General features: G+C 39.3%; 2 protein-coding genes and 1 long non-coding RNA gene across 3 annotated transcripts in view; 2 read left to right on the plus strand and 1 right to left on the minus strand.

Moving 5' to 3' along the window:
- The window catches only part of dnajb5 (DnaJ heat shock protein family (Hsp40) member B5), a 28,040-nt gene extending 22,788 nt beyond the window's left edge, over positions 1-5,252 (plus strand). The window contains exon 4 of the mRNA XM_061906405.1: positions 5,019-5,252. Within this exon, the coding sequence (XP_061762389.1) occupies positions 5,019-5,252 (234 nt within the window). The remainder of the gene's footprint in view (positions 1-5,018) is intronic.
- LOC133556464 (uncharacterized) lies at positions 4,186-5,285 on the minus strand. The gene is made up of 3 exons (XR_009807525.1): positions 4,723-5,285; positions 4,555-4,650; positions 4,186-4,493 (listed from the first exon to the last, which is right to left on the minus strand). It is a non-coding gene; the product is annotated as an uncharacterized LOC133556464 (long non-coding RNA).
- The window catches only part of akr1a1a (aldo-keto reductase family 1, member A1a (aldehyde reductase)), a 34,789-nt gene continuing 20,006 nt past the window's right edge, over positions 5,204-19,986 (plus strand). The window contains exon 1 of the mRNA XM_061906406.1: positions 5,204-5,348. Within this exon, the coding sequence (XP_061762390.1) occupies positions 5,318-5,348 (31 nt within the window). The 5' untranslated portion in view covers positions 5,204-5,317. The remainder of the gene's footprint in view (positions 5,349-19,986) is intronic.

Genomic DNA, 19,986 nt, shown 5'->3' on the forward strand with positions numbered 1-19,986 from the left:
AGAGTTTGTACATGTACTCCAACATACTTTGACTTAAATAGAAAAAGTTTGATTATATTATTTGAAGGGATAGATCCTCAAAAGTGGTCAATTATGGCCATCTAGTCACGCCAGTGTCTCTGCAAAGTTCAGCCAGTCATGCTGAAATTTGACAGGCATGTGCTTGTCAGTCCCTTCAGAGAGGTCATTTGGCCAAAACCCCAGAAATGTTTTTTGTAGAATGTTTTGAGCTGTGTGAAAAATGTTAAATTAGTTCAACTAATGGTGTCAAATGTTAGAATTTAATACTAGTGCCAACTTGTGGTGTATTTGTCATGAAAAAATAATAGTACAGAAAATACATTAGGGGTGCATGTTTGCAGTATTTTTAGTCAGGACAGAACAAATTGAAACATGTCAAGCAGAGCGTCTGCAGCTTTTCAATATCTTTATGGATAAATGTTCAGTGTTTGCGTCTACTGTTCGAGTAGGCTGGTAAATGGTAGAACATGTCTTTAATAGTTATTTCCTTTAATTTGGTCTTCGATTTCGGTTGGCGGGCACGATTGTGTCAATCTCTGAGCTGCGCTCAAATGCGAACGTCAACTGTCTAATCCAATCCACAGGTATGTTTGTTTCTTGTGTAGATGAAGCAGGGACAGCAGCGTGTAACAATATACTTGGAATGTACAGCTAAACAGTCTTAATGATAACCACGGTGAAACACCCAACAGTTAGTGTTACAGTTTTAGATTAAAATGATCAAAAATCCATAAATGATAACTGCACTTTGATGAACTTACGGACTGACCGGTGCCATCTCGCTAACCTAAATGCTAACCTGAAACCAGGAGATATTAACATCCTTCCCCATTAAGAAACAACTTACCCGAATCTAAACTTATATAAACACATTACTATCTGAGCAACTAAGATATTCAATCCTGCACATTCAAGGATCAACGAACAGAGTGAGAAGCCACAACGCTTGCCAGACATAATAAAGATTTCATATTTTGTGCATGTTTTGTTTAAATAAATATTAAATTAATACAGAACAAATCAATATTCAAACAATAAAAACCGAGCCATCAAAACTGATAAAATACTAAGACTAAAAGACTATGAAGCATAAGAAACACAAAACACCAGCTTTTCTAGCATTGTTTATTTATATTATTGTTTAAAAAAACATTGGTAGAAAAACTTTGGTGTGTGTATAAGTACTTTCTGAGCACATTCAACAATACTGCGAGAATAATAAAAACGATTGTCATTTTGGTCAGGACAAACGTGATACGAAATGTTCATGATTACATCCCTGCAATATAATAACTCCTTAATGATCAAGCATGTTTGTTTCTTGTGTGAACAAAGCAGGAACAACAACAACAACATGTAATAATATATTTATCCTACATTGCTCAAACAAGGGGCTTCACGGTGGCAGAGGGGTTAGTGTGTCTGCCTCACAATACGAAGTTCCTGCAGTCCTGGGTTCAAATCCAGGCTCGGGATCTTCCTGTGTGGAGTTTGCATGTTCTCCCCGTGAATGCGTGGGTTCCCTCCGGGTACTCCGGCTTCCTCCCACTTCCAAAGACATGCACCTGGGGATAGGTTGATTGGCAACAATAAATTGGCCCTAGTGTGTGAATGTGAGTGTGAATGTTGTCTGTCTATCTGTGTTGGCCCTACGATGAGGTGGCGACTTGTCCAGGGTGTACCCCGCCTTCCGCCCGATTGTAGCTGAGATAGGCGCCAGCGCCCCTCGTGACCCCAAAAAGGAATAAGCGGTAGAAAATGGATGGATGGATGGATGCTCAAACAAGACAACACCATTACGTCAACCGGAAATGCTCTAACTCAAAGAATGCTTGCAACTTAAAGCTAGTGACTCATATCGCATGTCAAATTACTTGAAAATTAAAGGACTTGTGAGTTAAGTTAATTTTATTTTTGGGAGTTGATGGCACTTTCTATTTATATTTGTATTTATACAGTACAATTACATTTTAATTGCCTTTTTTTAAAACTACCTTTTCTTACTTTAGACTTTTTTTTTATGCATGTTGTTGTATAACAGTTGCATAGGAAGTCCTTATATGGAAAACATTAGTCTGAACATTTAGTGATTTGTCATTTTATTTATCTAAAATATTTGTTAACCCTATGAGGGATTCCAACCATGTTTATCGCAATTCTTTGACTGGATTCTAGGGGTGTAATGATATCAGAATCTCACAGTACGATATTATCATGGTGTTTAAGCTACGATACGATATGATTGTGGTATGTCCAAATAAAAATGCTATAGTGTGTAAAAGAAAGTGCCAGCAAAGTTTAGGATAAACACACTTACTGTAATCAAATACAAACATATTGCTAAAATTGTATACGTTTTGGTGAACGGTGTTTGTAGTGTGACCCCAAGGATGCGGAAATAGCAGACAACGTGCAGGTAAAAGTATATTTATTGGCAGCAGGGAGGTGCAAAGGAAGCTGACAATGATGCAGCACAGAATGGGGGACCCAGGTGGAACTAAATAGAGCTATTTATGAGGTGTGCTGGCATGACATGGAACAGAAAGTAAAGGTGCTTCAAAACACAGGGACCAAACAGGAAATACGGACAAAAACATGACCACCGGGACAGGAAGTGATTCAAAAACGCTGGAAGTAGAAATTAGAAATAGGAAAGCTGAACAGAAATGAAAACGGCAAACACGGGAAAACACAAACACGACCAAATCGTCACTAGCAAGCCTGACAAAAATGCTCTAATCATATTTCTTACTACAAACAAGTATTTTTTAATTGCAATGAATAGTGCGTAAACATCCACAGTGTCTCACAACATTTACTTTCTAAAAATAGGTGTCCTCTACAGTACACATTCTTAGTATCAGTTTGGAAAAATGCAGTTTCTCATAAAAGTTAACTCACATTTTAACAATGTAACTACCTCACAAATTGACGTTTAGCTTCACTGGTTTCATCTTTTCCGGATGACGGTAGCTTATCAAGTAGTGCTGTGAATATTTGGGCCCACAATTCGATTCTTGGGGGTAACGATTCGATTCAGAATCGATTCTTCAAATAAATGATAAGTAAATAAGGCAGATAAGTATCCAACACTTCTCGCTTCTGCAGATATGGGTGACTACATCAACGATATGATGTACAGTGAGGCAAAAAAGTATTTAGTCAGCCACCGATTGTGCAAGAGCTCCCACTTAAAATGATGACAGAGGTCTGTAATTTTCATCATAGGTACACTTCAACTGTGAGAGACAGAATGTGAAAAAAAAATCCAAGAATTCACATTGTAGGAATTTAAAAGAATTTATTTGTAAATTATGGTGGAAAATAAGTATTTGGTCAACCATTCAAAGCTCTCACTGATGGAAGGAGGTTTTGGCTCAAAATGTCACGATACATGGCCCCATTCATTCTTTCCTTAACACGGATCAATAGTCCTGTCCCCTTAGCAGAAAAACAGCCCCAAAGCATGATGTTTCCACCCCCATGCTTCACAGTAAGTATGGTGTTCTTGGGATGCAACTCAGTATTCTTCTTCCTCCAAACACGACGAGTTGAGTTTATACCAAAAAGTTCTATTTTGGTTTCATCTGACCACATGACATTTTCCCAATCCTCTGCTGTATCAACCATGTATCCATTTTGGTATAAACTCAACTCCTCGTGTTTGGAGGGAGAAGAATACTGAGTTGCATCCCAAGAACACCATATCTACTGTGAAGCATGGGGGTGGAAACATCATGCTTTGGGGCTGTTTTTCTGCAAAGAGGACAGGACGATTGATCCGTGTTAAGGAAAGAATGAATGGGGCCATGTATCGTGAGATTTTGAGCCAAAACCTCCTTCCATCAGTGAGAGCTTTGAATGGTTGACCAAATACTTATTTTCCACCAGAATTGACAAATAAATTCTTTAAAATTCCTACAATGTGAATTCCTAAATATTTTTTCACATTCTGTCCCTCACAGTTGAAGTGTACCTACGATGAAAATTACAGACCTCTGTCATCATTTTAAGTGGGAGATTTTGCAAAATCGGTGGCTGACTAGATACCTTTTTGCCCCACTGTACCTGACTGTCTGGTCAGGACAGATTTAAAACAAAACATCCATCCATCCATTTCCTACCGCTTGTCTCTTTTGGGGTGGCGGGGGGTGCTGCAGCCTATCTCAGCTGCATTCGGCAGCTGAGATAGGCTCATCGCAGGGCCAACACAGATAGACAGACAACATTCACACTCACAAAACATTTAAATCGATTTTTGGTTATCTTTTAATTGATTCATTGCGATTTGTTCGAAAATAAAAAAACAATTTGAAACACTTATCAAGTATTTCGATATGCAGCAGGTGCTTCCCTCGGCACGGTGCCCTTGGCCGAGTCTGTTTTGGACTTGGAGTGCTTGAGACGAACGCCACGCTTTATTACCTCCGCCACAGAAGTTATGTTTCCGCCAAGGTTTGTTCGTTTGTTTGCTAGCAACATAACTCAAAAAGTTACGTACGGATTTTGAAAAGAAAAAAAAACAGAACACACCTCACTTCCTGCTCCCTCTTTCTCTCCCCTTTGCAGTGCCCCACAACAGGATTCTGGAAGATGTAGTATATTTTCAGACCCGCCAAAGCGAAAGTGCTGGAAAAAAAACGACCCTCACCAAGTTATTGCGCAGACTTTGAAACAGCAATAGCGCGGTATCTACAATACCGTTGCAGTGGATTCAGCAGATGTGTGTGCCTCTCTTCGTCAGCTCTGGCAATGACAACTCTGCTAAAATTAGTCATGGCCTCTCCAATCCTGCTAGGGTCCACTCACATATTGACACCAAGACACGTTTTCCACCACAGGTCATGTTTGCCTAGCTCTGTGGACCGACTCACTACTTTATCTCAGCACTTTGACTCATTAGCGTCTCAAACTGAAGGTCAACACTATTTCAGTTGATGGAAAAATGAAGTCATCAATATACTCCTGACATTTTCCTCTTCTTTGGCCCTCTGCAGGCGTTGTGCGGCTGTACGGTCAGCATCCCCACGCTGGAGAAGCGCGTCATCTCGCTGCCGTGTCATGATATCATCCGACCCGGAACAGTAAAGCGACTCAGAGGGGAAGGCCTTCCTTTCCCCAAGAACCCGTCGCAGCGCGGGGACCTCATTGTGGAGTTTTCCGTCCGGTTCCCAGACAGGATCCCGCCCCAGTCCAGAGAGATCATCAGACTCCACCTTCCTCCGTCGTAGGAAGAATCACAGACAAAATGACGGCGGAAACGCTGTCGGCATTGAGAACACCTCCCTCGTGAGTCATGTTGGTGCTCTCAGCGTTCAATGATGAAGGTATACGTGCAACAGACACTTCATTAGGTACACCTGAAAATACTGCCTTTACAAAGATAATGCTTTTTTTTCTTTATTTCTTAGCTTCACAAGAGTGACAAATGTGTACTGTGCCTATCAAATTCCCTCAAATAGTGGCCTCTACTTTATTAATAAATGGTACGCCTCAATAATGGCCAACTATGTGGCCCAAAAAATGCCCCACCTCAAATACATTCACCCTAAGGAAACAGATTCTACTTTGTACTTAAGACACTTGATTACCACCACGTGTCTTGTCTTGCCAGATTTTACCAATAATATCAATATCAATAAATTATTGGTAAATTGTAAAAATATGTTGCGCCATAACACATTCTACAGTATGAAAATAATTGTTATTCATATACTTTTTATCGAAACTTTTTGTTATATATTTATTATTAGAGTTTTATTTCATCCTCAGGGGACAAGGGGAGACTTTTTGGACGTTTCAGTAAATTTTAGCTATACTTTGGCCATCGTTGTTGTGTTACTCCATTATACATGATTTTCCTTCTGCATGTTTTTTTTTGTATGTTAAATTTTTCACTTTATAATGTCTAATTCTTTCACAGGTTCATATATTTGGGTAATGATTATTTTAGATAAATTTTTGCCCTCAAATCTCTCAAATAACTTCAGCCCATGTGACAACACATTACACAACAATGGTGCAGTATGTAATAAGGTTATACAGTTTTACGTCGTTATGTAACAAATTCGCGTTTTATAATAACCGGCCTCATTCTGTAATAAAATTATTGAACGCATTTAGCAATAAACTGTGATAAAAATTTGGGATTACTTGTTACATATTGCAAAATGTATTACAAAAAGCAGGTGCTGCATAAAAGTAGACACAATGTAACAATTTGGTGCATTTATGTATTTTAGACCTTTGAAATTGATGCCTCACGACACAAAAAAATGTCCTCTTCATTAACATGTATTTTAAGAGTCTAGTAGGATGTTTCATTGGTCAAACATTAATCCAATGTTCATATACTAATTAATGTTGGGTGGGGCTCTGATCATTTTAGTAAACAAAGCAATGAAATTTTAGGGTTTACAACATAATTCACCAAATTGTTATGTTTAATAGAAAAAAAATGCAACCCTCGCATTATGTAACACCTTTTGCAATATGTAACAAGCTATTACAAAATGCAACAATGTTTGCAATGTGTAACAAGCTATCACAAAATGTAACAATCTTTGCAATATGTAAGAAGTTATTACACAATGTAACAACCTGGGTAAAATATAACAACTTTTGCAGATGGAACATATTTTTACAAAATGTAACAACCTTTACCATGCATAACAAGTTTACATAATGTAACAACTTTGGCAATATGTAACAACCTATTACAAAGTATAACACGTTTTTCAAAATGTAACACTTTTTACAATATGTAACAACTTTTGCAATATGTAACATATTTTGCAATATGTAACAAGTTATTTAAAATTTTAATAACTTCTGCAAAATTTAACAACTTTTGCAATATGTAACACGTTATTGCAAAATGTAACAACTTTTGCAATATGTAACACATTATTGCAAAATGTAACAACTTTTGCAATATGTAAGAGGTTGTTACAAAATGTAACACCTTTTGCAATATTTAACAAATTGTGACAAAATTAACAACGTTTTCTATATGTAACAACTTATAACAAAATGTAGTAACTTTTGCAATATGTAACAAGTTGTCACAAAATGTAACAACTTTTGCAATATTTAACAAGTTATTACAAAATGTAACAACTTTTGAAACATTTAACAAGTTATTACAAAATGTAACAACTTTTGCGATATGTAACAAGTTTTCACAAAATGTAACAACTTTAGCAATATGTAACAAGTTATTACAACATGTAACAACTTTTACAATATGTAACAATTTATTACAAAATATAACGTTTGCAATAAGTAACAAGTTATTACAAAATGTAACAGCTTCTGCAATATTTAACATGTTATTACAAAATATAACAACGTTTGCAATATGTAACAAGTTATTACAAAATGTAACAGCTTGTGCAATATTTAACAAGTTAATACAAAATATAACAACCTTTGCAATATGTAACAGGTTATTGCAAAATGTAACAATGTTTGCAATATGTAACAGTTTGTTACAAAATTTAACAACTTTTGCAAAATGTAACACATTTACATCATGTAACAACTTTTCCAATATGTAACAACTGTTGCTATATGTACCAAGGTGTGACAAAAATGTAACAATTTTTCTATATGCATCAACTTAAAACAAAATGTAATAACTTTTGCAATATGTAACAAGGTGTGACAACATGTAACACATTTTGCAATATGTAAAAAGTTATTACTAAATGTAACAACTTTTGCATTATGTAACTAGTTATTACAAAATGTAACAAGTTTTACAATTTGTAACAAGTTATTACAAAGTGTAACAACATTTTCAATATGTATCACGTTATTACAAAATGTAAAAACGTTTTCAATATGTAGCAAGATGTAAGAAAATGTAGCAACTTTTGCAATATGTAACAAGTTGTGAGAAAATGTAACAATTTTTGCAATATATAATAAGTTATTACAAAATGTAACACGTTTTGCATTATGTAACAATTTATTACAAAATGTAACAACTTTTGCAATATATAACAAGCTATTCAAAATGTTAATACCTTGTGCAATATGTAACAACTTTTGCAATATGTAACACATTATTACAAAATGTAAACACTTTTGCAATATGTAACAAAATGCGTTCAAGACTTTTATTACAAAATGCGGTAGGTTATCAGAAAATGTGTCGTTATTACATAATGAGGTAAACATGTATTAAAGCAGTATATAATGCACTGTTACAGCCTTAAACAGAAATACCAAACATATAATGCTCTTTTTTTTATTCAATTTTAAAATCTCTTGATCAGATGATGCTACAGTTTTAAATAATATCATATAAATTTGTATTACATGAGTTATTTTACTCATTTAAATATGTGACATTATCTGATGAAAAACACTTTAAAGGGTCAAAACTTGAATAAAAAAACTAAGGTTAATGTTTTTTGAGAAATTTGAGTAAAAAATTTAGAAAAAAATGTAAAGAAAATATTTTTACGCCTTTCAAAAGCTTAAGGACTTTTATGTTCTAAGATCATTAAAATCGAATGTCCCCAGAAAGTAAAATTAAGTTCCATATTTTTGTACAAAATATAACAATACTAATATAAAACTTTTAAAACAATGACCTGTACTCGCTGAGTATTCCACACCTGGCCACTAAATGAGGAAATACAGTCATTTCTGGGTTGCCTGAACACAGGTCAGTTTTATTGAAAATGTCTCTTTTACCCCCAAATCCTCTTTTTTGGACGATTGTGTCGACAATTTTCTATGCTCCCGCTATATTTCTGCACACGGCACCATTTACATGTACCTGGACTGTGTACCAGCATCCTCACTCGTGACCAAGGCCTTCCTCGTAGGTCTACTGAAACATCGTACTTGAAGTCCGCACGCTATCTGTGCCGCTATCAACTGCAGTGTGTCCGCCTCACTCCGATACTATGAAATGCTCATTTTAATGACAATCACAAACAATAAGCTGCACACAAAAAACGGTGCTTTTCTATTTTTGGAGTTGTCAGGCTCTAGAGAACCGCATAGCCAGCCTCGCTATGTATGTGCCTTTAGCCTGGTGTCATACGGCACACACACACACACACACACACACACACACACACACACACACACACACACACAGGAAGCCGTGTTGATGCACAACAGTAAGAAAGTCAGCATATTGTACTGTATTACAAAAACAGTGCCATTCAGCACTTCCCGGGGAACACTTATTAGTGATTCGTCTGAGGGAAAGCCATCTTTTGTGTTATTTTGCTTCACTTGAGGACCATGTCTTGGTGCTACAATGAGCAGTGCCATTATTTCAATAATCTACCTTTCCTTACCCAAAAGCCTATTTATTCATATTTTAAAAATCTTCTTCTGCCATAATGTAACGTGTACATTGTTACCCGCACTTTTTTTTTTAAGTACATGTCTCATCTTTATAGGATTTAGGGTTAGGTTTACGGTTCGGGTTGGAGGCCTCTTTTCTAGTCTTTTAACTCTGATCAAATGTGTGTCAAATGTACTCATTGGCCATGCAAGGTGCGCCATGAAGCGTGTTACATGTAAATAAACATGTACAATAAACAGAAATAAATACATGAGGTCACACAGGCAGCCGTGTACAAAAAGGCCTGACTGACGTTTTCTAATGTGAAATTTATCCAGCCAGGATGTGCTGCTGAAGGACTCGCCAAGCATTCTTGTTTTGGAATGACAACAAATAAACCAAACGTTTCAACCTAGTGGAAATGTGTGTTTGTGCAAAAAATGCTGATATTTCTTACCTTGAAAAAACAGGTGGCGCCGAATAGTTTCTTCCCGGAAATGATGCAAATACTTATTTTAAGACCGTGACCATCATTGAAGCAGAGTATTTTCACTGATATTGAAAATGTGTTTTAAATGTAAAGATATTTCTGGTCCTAGTGTATATCCAGGATATTTTTACATTCAGGTCCAGAATGTACTGAAATGTGCAACATAGAAATATAGTGGTTGTGTTCTTTGCTTCTATACAGTCGTGGTCAAAAGTTTACATACACTTGTAAAGAACATAATGTCATGGCTGTCCTGAGTTTACAATAATAATAATAGTGATTGGAGCTCATACATTTTATGAATTTATTATGGGTCTACTGAAAATGTGACCAAACCTGCTGTATGTGCGTGTGTGTGTGTGTATATATTTATGTATGTATATATATATATATATATATATATATATATATATATACATATATACACATATATATATATATATATATATATATATATATATATATACATATATACACATATATATATATATATATATATATATATACATATATATATATATATATATATTTGTATGTATATGTGTATATATAAATATATATGTACAAACCCCATTTCCATTTGAGTTGGGAAATTGTGTTAGATGTAAATATAAACGGAGGTCTGGTGTAGGTCACGGGCCGTGGGGGAGGGCGGTGGCCTCCTGGCCGTAGTTCCTTGTTGTTGCCTGCGTGGACTGGGTGAGGGGGGGGGCGGGGGGGATGTCCGGGCCCTCCACTCCTCCTACGGATAGCACACACACTCACACATATATAAGACTTAGACTTTGGGGGATTGACCTGCAGGGAGGCATGGTAGGGGGGATAAGGACGCCTCCTATGGGACTCCAGTCCTCCTGTCTTGTCCCCTGCTCGTCCATCAATCTTAGCTGCATTATAGACACTTAGGATTTGGGGGGCTCGGCTTGGTTGGGACCCACCATGACCTTGATGTCCCCCAATTTTAATCGCATTATTAGTTTCAAAAGCATACACATTTCACTCACGCTACTGTACACACACCAACAGGGACTGGAGGTCGGCTGTAACGGCTGGCCTCCTAATTTTAACTGCACAGTAGACACTCTGGGGGCCCTGTACACATGCATGAGTTGGTTGGGGTTTGGGAGTACGGCGCACCCCTCACTGCCTCCTCGGCCAGCGCGGGTTGCGGGGACTGCGGTCTGGTGGCCTGCCACTCCCGGGCAAGACCTCGCTGAAGGTGTTATTATTATTATTATGTATGTATGTGTATGTATGTATATGTGTATGTGTACTTATATGTATGTGCATTTATATGTATGTATGTGTATGTGTATATATATATGTGTATATATATATATATATATGTGTATGTGTGTATATGTGTATATATGTATATATATATATATATTTGTTTTGTATTTATTTTATTTGAAAGAAAAAATAATAGTACAATATATTATTTATTTGTGTGGGGCGTCGTGCGGGTCTCGCTTCCTGTTGAGTGGGGTCTGTGCCCGTGTGGCCCGTCCTTGCGCTGTGGAGTCTGTGTTGGTGACTTGATGCGGTGGCGGCGCAGCCCCTTTGTCTGGTCTGGATGCTGTATCTCGGTTGTTTGGGCGGTGGTGTGTTTGTGCGGGTTTGGGTTGGGGTGGTGGGGTCTATTGGTGGGAGGGGTGTTGATGTCTCTTGTTTGTGTGTTGGCGTTTGGGCTGACTGGCGGCCTGGCGCGGGCTGGTCTCCATGATCCTGTTGGCGTGGGGTTGCCGGTCGCAGTTTATTTATTCATTTATTTATTTATTTATTTTCCCCCGATCACTTTGATTTGATGGGGTGGTGCTGGCTGTCTGAGGATATTGCAGCTGCTGTTTCTGATGCCGTTTGTTTGTGGTGTGGGCGCCCGAGTCTGCTGGGTCCGGTGCAGGGGGGTGGCTGATGTTGTGACTGGTGGTAGCGGGCACTCGTGGTGGTTGTCGGGGCTGACGGACCAGCTGGCTTCATACTTGTTTATTGTCGTGTTGATTGGATTGTCGGGTGTGGGCCTGGGGTGCCCTTGCGCCCTGCCGCGCCGCCCTTGCGCGCCCGGTTTCACACCGTTGTCTGGGCCGGGGTTGTCCCTGGGTGGCGTGGGTACGCAGACTTGTGGGGGTTGGGGGTTCGGCTAGTTCTCAGTGGACAGTGGATGCCTGGACTTCATTGCTGTCCCTCCGACATGTGTATGGATTTGTTGTCGTATGGATATTTGTGCGTGTGTGCGTGTGTGCGTGTGTATGGATGGATGCAAATGTGTGTATGTACGTATATTGGTGTGCATGTATGGTTACAAGTATGTGTGTGTTCATAGATGTGTATATGTATGTGCATGTGTGGGTATGTATACATATGTGTGTGCGTGTATAAGTATGTATATATTTATGTATGTTAATATTTATGTTTTTATGTATGTATACACGTGTATGTATGTGTGTATGTTTGTGCATATATAGGTGTATGTATATGTGTGTATATGTATGTATGTATGTATGTATGTATGTGTATGTGTGTATATATGTATATATATATGCTGTATGTATGTATGTGTATATATGTATATGTGTATATATATATACATGTATGTGTGTATATATGTATATATATGCTGTATGTGTGTATGTGTATATATGTATATGTGTATATATATATGTATATATACATATACATATATATATACATATATGTATATACATATACATATATATATATATATATGGCTATATAATGTGTGCCGGTATGTGTATGTATGAATATATACATACACACGCGTGTGTGTATGTATATATGCAGATGTATATAGTTGTATATGTATGTGTGTGTGTATGTATGTGTGTATGTATGTATATGTATATATTTGTATGTATATTTCTGGAGATACGCTCCGGGCATGCTGGTCAATCGGGGGCGGCGCCTCAGGCTACTGCATCCGGGCTGCATGTCTGGGGCCCCTGGGTCCCGCCGTCCATCCCTTCCAGGTGTCCTTCTTGGTTGGGGCCGGCTGGGTCTAGTCCCCTCATCCATTGTGGTAGCTTGCTGCGAGTCGGCCAGCTGCTGGGGTAGTGATGTTGTGTGTCAGCCTGTCTGTGAGCTTATTTTGTTGTTGTTGTTGTGTATATATGTATGCGGAGGTATGTGTGTATATGTATGTATGTATGTATATATGTGTATGTGTGCATGTGTGTATATGTGTGTATGTATGTGGGTATATATATGTATGTATGTGTATGTATATGTGTGCATGTATGTATATAAAAATGTGTATATGTGTGTGTATATATATCAATCAATCAATCAATGTTTACTTATATAGCCCTAAATCACTAGTGTCTCAAAGGGCTGCACAAACCACCACGACATCCTCGGTAGGCCACATAAGGGCAAGGAAAACTCACACCCAGTGGGACATTGGTGACAATAATGACCCAGTGGGACGTCAGTGACAATGATGACTATGAGAACCTTAGAGAGGAGGAAAGCAATGGATGTCGAGCGGATCTAACATGATACTGTGAAAGTCCAGTCCAAAGAGGATCCAAGACACAGCAGCGAGAGTCCCGTTCACAGCGGAGCCAGCAGGAAACCATCCCAAGCGTAGGCGGACCAGCAGCGCAGAGATGTCCCCAGCCGATACACAGGCGAGCAGTACATGGCCACCGGATCGGACCGGACCCCCTCCACACGGGAGAGTGGGACATAGAAGAAAAAGAAAAGAAACGGCAGATCAACTGGTCTAAAAAGGGAGTCTATTTAAAGGCTAGAGTATACAAATGAGTTTTAAGGTGAGACTTAAATGCTTCTACTGAGGTGGCATCGCGAACTGTTACCGGGAGGGTATTCCAGAGTACTGGAGCCCGAACGGAAAATGCTCTATAGCCCGCAGACTTTTTTTGGGCTTTGGGAATCACTAATAAGCCGGAGTCCTTTGAACGCAGATTTCTTGCCGGGACATATGGTACAATACAATCGGCAAGATAAGATGGAGCTAGACCGTGTAGTATTTTATACGTAAGTAGTAAAACCTTAAAGTCACATCTTAAGTGCACAGGAAGCCAGTGCAGGTGAGCCAGTACAGGCGTAATGTGATCAAACTTTCTTGTTCTTGTCAAAAGTCTAGCAGCCGCATTTTGTACCAACTGTAATCTTTTAATGCTAGACATGGGGAGACCCGAAAATAATACGTTACAGTAGTCGAGGCGAGACGTAACAAACGCATGGATAATGATCTCAGCGTCTTTAGTGGACAGAATGGAGCGAATTTTAGCGATGTTACGGAGATGAAAGAAGGCCGTTTTAGTAACGCTTTTAATGTGTGCCTCAAAGGAGAGAGTTGGGTCGAAGATAATACCCAGATTCTTTACCGTGTCGCCTTGTTTAATTGTTTGGTTGTCAAATGTTAGAGTTGTATTATTAAATAGAGTTCGGTGTCTAGCAGGACCGATAATCAGCATTTCCGTTTTTTTGGCGTTGAGTTGCAAAAAGTTAACGGACATCCATTGTTTAATTTCATTAAGACACGCCTCCAGCTGACTACAATCCGGCGTGTTGGTCAGCTTTAGGGGCATGTAGAGTTGGGTGTCATCAGCATAACAGTGAAAGCTAATACCGTATTTGCGTATGATGTCACCTAGCGGCAGCATGTAGATGCTGAAGAGTGCAGGGCCAAGGACCGAACCCTGGGGAACTCCACACGTTACCTTAACGTAGTCCGAGGTCACATTGTTATGGGAGACACACTGCATCCTATCTGTAAGATAAGAGTTAAACCAAGACAGGGCTAAGTCTGATATACCAATTCGTGTTTTGATACGTTCTAATAAAATATTATGATCGACGGTATCGAAAGCAGCGCTAAGATCGAGGAGCAGCAACATAGATGACTCATCAGAATCCATCGTTAGCAATAGATCATTAGTCATTTTTGCGAGGGCTGTCTCCGTGGAGTGATTTGCCCTGAAACCGGATTGAAAGGTTTCACATAGATTGTTAGACGCTAAGTGTTCATTTAACTGCTCCGCAACAATTTTTTCAAGGATTTTTGAAATAAAGGGAAGGTGAGACACTAGATCAGCAACGAACTCTGAGAATTCATTAATAAAGTCCGAATAGGGCCCTGGGGGGCGGTAGATAACAGCCAGGTGTAGAAGCAGCGGTGTGACAGACCTCATAGTAAGCACCTCAAACGATTTATATTTATTATTTATGTTAGGACTAAGGTTAAAGTTTTCGTTGTATATTAGTGCGACCCCCCCACCCCTTTTGAGCGGACGGGCAATATGCGCATGTGTAAAGTTAGGAGGACATGCCTCATTTAGCGCAAAAAAGTCGTTTGGTTTAAGCCAGGTTTCGCTGAGACCGATGACGTTAAGATTGTTATCTCTGATAATATCATTAACTAACAACGTTTTAGGAGACAATGATCTTTGTTTAAAAAACCTATATTATAGGTAGTGGGCTGTTTTAGGGAGTTTTTGATCAAATTATCCGTAGTAGCAATATTAATAATGTTGTGTTTATTATGCCCAGTGCATTTAGTATAGTTACGACCATATCTAGGAATTGATACGACAGGAATTTTCCGATTGTTTGATTGTTGCTTTGATAAACTGCACGCATCATGGTTAGCCACCTCAGTAACGGGGATTTTCCGATTGTTTGTTTGTTGCTTTGATAAACTGCACGCATCATAGTTAGCCACCTCAGTAAAACACATGTCCAACTCTGAAACACTCAAAGCAGAAAAAACTTGTTCTAATTTAACAGACTCCTTACCCAGACCAGTAGTCTCGCATTTTCCATCTAAATCCGTCTTCGGGATGGAGGAAAGTGGTGTTCTGTGGGGATTAGCCTTCTGCTTTGTTTTTAGCCCCGCTCGGCATCCGCGTTTCCGATCACACCGCTGGCGTCTGCTCCGTAGACGGCCCCCGCTGCTACTAGACTCCGCTGCTTCACAGGCCGCTGGATGTAGCCGCCGATGAATTCCCATGCTAGTTAGCAAGTCTAGCACGCAAGTGTCTATCAGTCCAAAACGGCCCGATTCGTCCACATCCAGAAGTGTCTGGCGGTCGTACGTGATCACGGAGTGACCACGATGCGAGCCAGCCATAAAGTTTGTGGAATTGTCCAGTATTTCTGCCAAATGTTTCATCTTTAGCAAGAGCTCCTCGAGAGCGCAGCCCGTCCGGGCGCCGCCATCTTGGAAAAAAAAAATATATATATATAACAGTGACAATCATGATGATAATATATTTGTGTGTGTGTGTGTGTGTGTGTGTGTGTGTGTGTGTGTGTGTGTGTGTGTGTGTGTGTGTGTGTGTGTGTGTGTGTGTGTGTGTGTGTGTGTGTGTGTGTGTGGATATATATATATACATATACATATATAACTATGTATAATGTGTGATATGTGATATGTATTTAACAAAATAAAATATAATCAATAATATAAGGATGAGGGCTTCACGGTGGCAGAGGGGTTAGTGCGTCCGCCTCACAATACGAAGGTTCTGAGTAGTCCTGGGTTCAATCCCGGGCTCGGGATCTTTCTGTGTGGAGTTTGCAGGTCGTCCCCGTGAATGGGTGGGTTCCCTCCGGGTCCTCCGGCTTCCTCCCACTTCCAAAGACATGCACCTGGGGATAGGTTGATTGGCAACACTAAATTGGCCCTAGTGTGTGAACGTGAGTGTCAATGTTGTCTGTCTATCTGTGTTGGCCCTGCGATGAGGTGGTGACTTGTTCAGGGTGTACCCCGCCTTCCGCCAGATTGTAGCTAAGATAGGCACCAGCGCCCCCCGCTACCCCAAAGGGAATAAGCGGTAGGAAATGGATGGATGGATGGAATATAAGGATGAATCATTATAATGATCATCATTATATTAATAATGATGGTATAATATTGTTAGTATTAATGATGATGATGTTGATAATATGCATAATGATAACAATAATAATTATAAAAAATAATAATATAATGATAATGATGATATAATCGTATATGATATATATATATATATATATATTTGTATATACTTTGTAGTACGTCATAACTATATATTATGATAAATATGAAGATGCTGATAACAATGAAAATCATGATAGTTATAACAATAAAAATAATGTATAATTTGTAATATTTATAAAACAAAAATATATATATAATCACAAATAATATTAATGATGATCATTACAATGATAATAATAGAGTAATAATATTAATAATGATGATATAATAATAATGTTAATATCAATCAATCAATCAATGTTTATTTATATAGCCCCAAATCACAAATGTCTCAAAGGACTGCACAAATCATTACGACTACAACATCCTCGGAAGAACCCACAAAAGGGCAAGGAAAACTCACACCCAGTGGGCAGGGAGAATTCACATCCGGTGGGACGCCAGTGACAATGCTGACTATGAGAAACCTTGGAGAGGACCTCAGATGTGGGCAACCCCCCCCTCTAGGGGACCGAAAGCAATGGATGTCGAGCGGGTCTAACATGATACTGTGAAAGTTCAATCCATAGTGGCTCCAACACAGCCGCGAGAGTTCAGTTCAAGCGGATCCAAGACAGCAGCGAGAGTCCCGTCCACAGGAGACCATCTCAAGCGGAGGCGGATCAGCAGCGTAGAGATGTCCCCAACCGATACAGGCGAGCGGTCCATCCTGGGTCCCGACGAGCGGTCCATCCTGGGTCTCGACTCTGGACAGCCAGTACTTCATCCATGGTCATCGGACCGGACCCCCTCCACAAGGGAGCGGGGGACATAGGAGAAAGAAAAGAAGCGGCAGATCAACTGGTCTAAAAAGGAGGTCTATTTAAAGGCTAGAGTATACAGATGAGTTTTAAGGTGAGACTTAAATGCTTCTACTGAGGTAGCATCTCGAACTGTTACCGGGAGGGCATTCCAGGGTACTGGAGCCCGAACGGAAAACGCTCTATAGCCCGCAGACTTTTTTTGGGCTCTAGGAATCACTAATAAGCCGGAGTCTTTTGAACGCAGATTTCTTGCCGGGACATATGGTACAATACAATCGGCAAGATAGGCTTGAGCTAGACCGTGTAGTATTTTATACGTAAGTAGTAAAACCTTAAAGTCACATCTTAAGTGCACAGGAAGCCAGTGCAGGTGAGCCAGTACAGGCGTAATATGATCAAACTTTCTTGTTCTTGTCAAAAGTCTAGCAGCCGCATTTTGTACCAACTGTAATCTTTTAATGCTAGACATGGGGAGACCCGAAAATAATACGTTACAGTAATCGAGACGAGACGTAACAAACGCATGGATAATGATCTCGGCGTCTTTAGTGGACAAAATGGAGCGAATTTTAGCGATATTACGGAGATGAAAGAAGGCCGTTTTAGTAACGCTTTTAATGTGTGACTCAAAGGAGAGAGTTGGGTCGAAGATAATACCCAGATTTTTTACAGAGTCACCTTGTTTTATTATTTGGTTGTCAAATGTTAAAGTTGTATTATTAAATAGAGGTCGGTGTCTAGCAGGACCGATAATCAGCATTTCCGTTTTTTTGGCATTAAGTTGCAAAAAGTTAGCGGACATCCATTGTTTAATTTCATTAAGACACGCTTCTAACTGACTACAGTCCGGCGTGTTGGTCAGCTTTAGGGGCATGTAGAGTTGGGTGTCATCAGCATAACAGTGAAAGCTAATACCGTATTTGCGTATGACGTCACCCAGCGGCAGCATGTAGATGCTGAAGAGTACAGGGCCAAGGACCGAACCCTGGGGAACTCCACACGTTACCTTAACATAGTCCGAGGTCACACTGTTATGGGAGACGCACTGCATCCTATCAGTAAAATAAGAGTTAAACCATGACAGGGCTGAGTCTGACATACCAATTCGTGTTTTGATACGCTTTAATAAAATATTATGATCGACGGTATCGAAAGCAGCGCTAAGATCGAGGAGCAGCAACATAGATGACGCATCAGAGTCCATCGTTAGCAATAGATCATTAGTCAATTTTGCGAGGGCTGTCTCAGTCGAGTGATTTGCCCTGAAACCGGATTGAAAGGTTTCACATAGATTGTTAAACGCTAAGTGTTCATTTAGCTGCTCTGCAACAATTTTTTCGAGGATTTTCGAAATAAAGGGAAGGTGAGACACCGGTCGGTAATTTACCATGAGGTCAGGATCGAGGTTAGGTCTTTTAAGGAGAGAATGAATAACCGCTTTTTTGAATGCTAGGGGAACAGTGCCCGAGGAAAGTGATAAGTTTGTAATATTTAGCACTGATGGACCTAATAATACAAAAAACTCCTTGATAAGTTTCCCAGGAAGTGGGTCAAGTAAACATGTTGTTTGTTTTATTCCATTTACACGTTGTAACAATCCTTCTAATGTTATTTCATCAAAACGAGAGAAACTATTTTGGATATTTGCAGTATCCGCCGTATATACAGTCGTATCTGTGTTACTATAACCCAGTTGTAGCTGGGACGCATTGTCTTTAATCTCCTTTCTAATAATCAATGATGATGATATTGATAATAAGTTTTTATGATGTAATAATAATGATCATCATCATGTGAGACACTAATGCATTGAGGTAGTTCTAAAAGAACTTCAAAAATAAACATGTCCATTCTGCTGGATCATTGCCATTGCCTCAGTGCAAGTGGACTGTAACAGCAAAAAGGGAAAAACTGTCAAACTGGGACTTGGATTAAGGTTGTTTCTTCGATGCAGAGAATATTTGGAACGAGCCAGGCGTGGACGTGAGTACATGTTTAATTTTTTTAATAAACAAACAAACTACAAAAAGGCTCAAATGGCGGAAAATAAACTACTCTAATCAAAACAAAACTAGCACAATGGCATGACTAAAGACAAACAAATTAAACTTGCACTGAGGCAGAAATACAAAACTTACTTGGACCGAAACAAGGGGCATGTATAGCAAGGTGTTCGAGGACATAAATTGAGGTGCAGCGTGGGTAGATGAAGTTGCCAGGACAAAGACAAAAAAATAATGGCTTAAATAGCAGCTATGATGATTAGTGAAAACAGGTGTGAGGCTGAGGACAGGGACGTGACAAGGAGACCAGGTGAAACTAATGGGTTGGCATGGAGATGAAAACAAACCAGGAAGTGCAAAGACAGAACTAAATGTCCAAAAAACTAAAC

Source organism: Nerophis ophidion, linkage group LG07, assembly GCF_033978795.1.
Source record: "Nerophis ophidion isolate RoL-2023_Sa linkage group LG07, RoL_Noph_v1.0, whole genome shotgun sequence".
In the NCBI taxonomy this organism is placed as follows: Eukaryota; Metazoa; Chordata; class Actinopteri; order Syngnathiformes; family Syngnathidae; genus Nerophis; species Nerophis ophidion.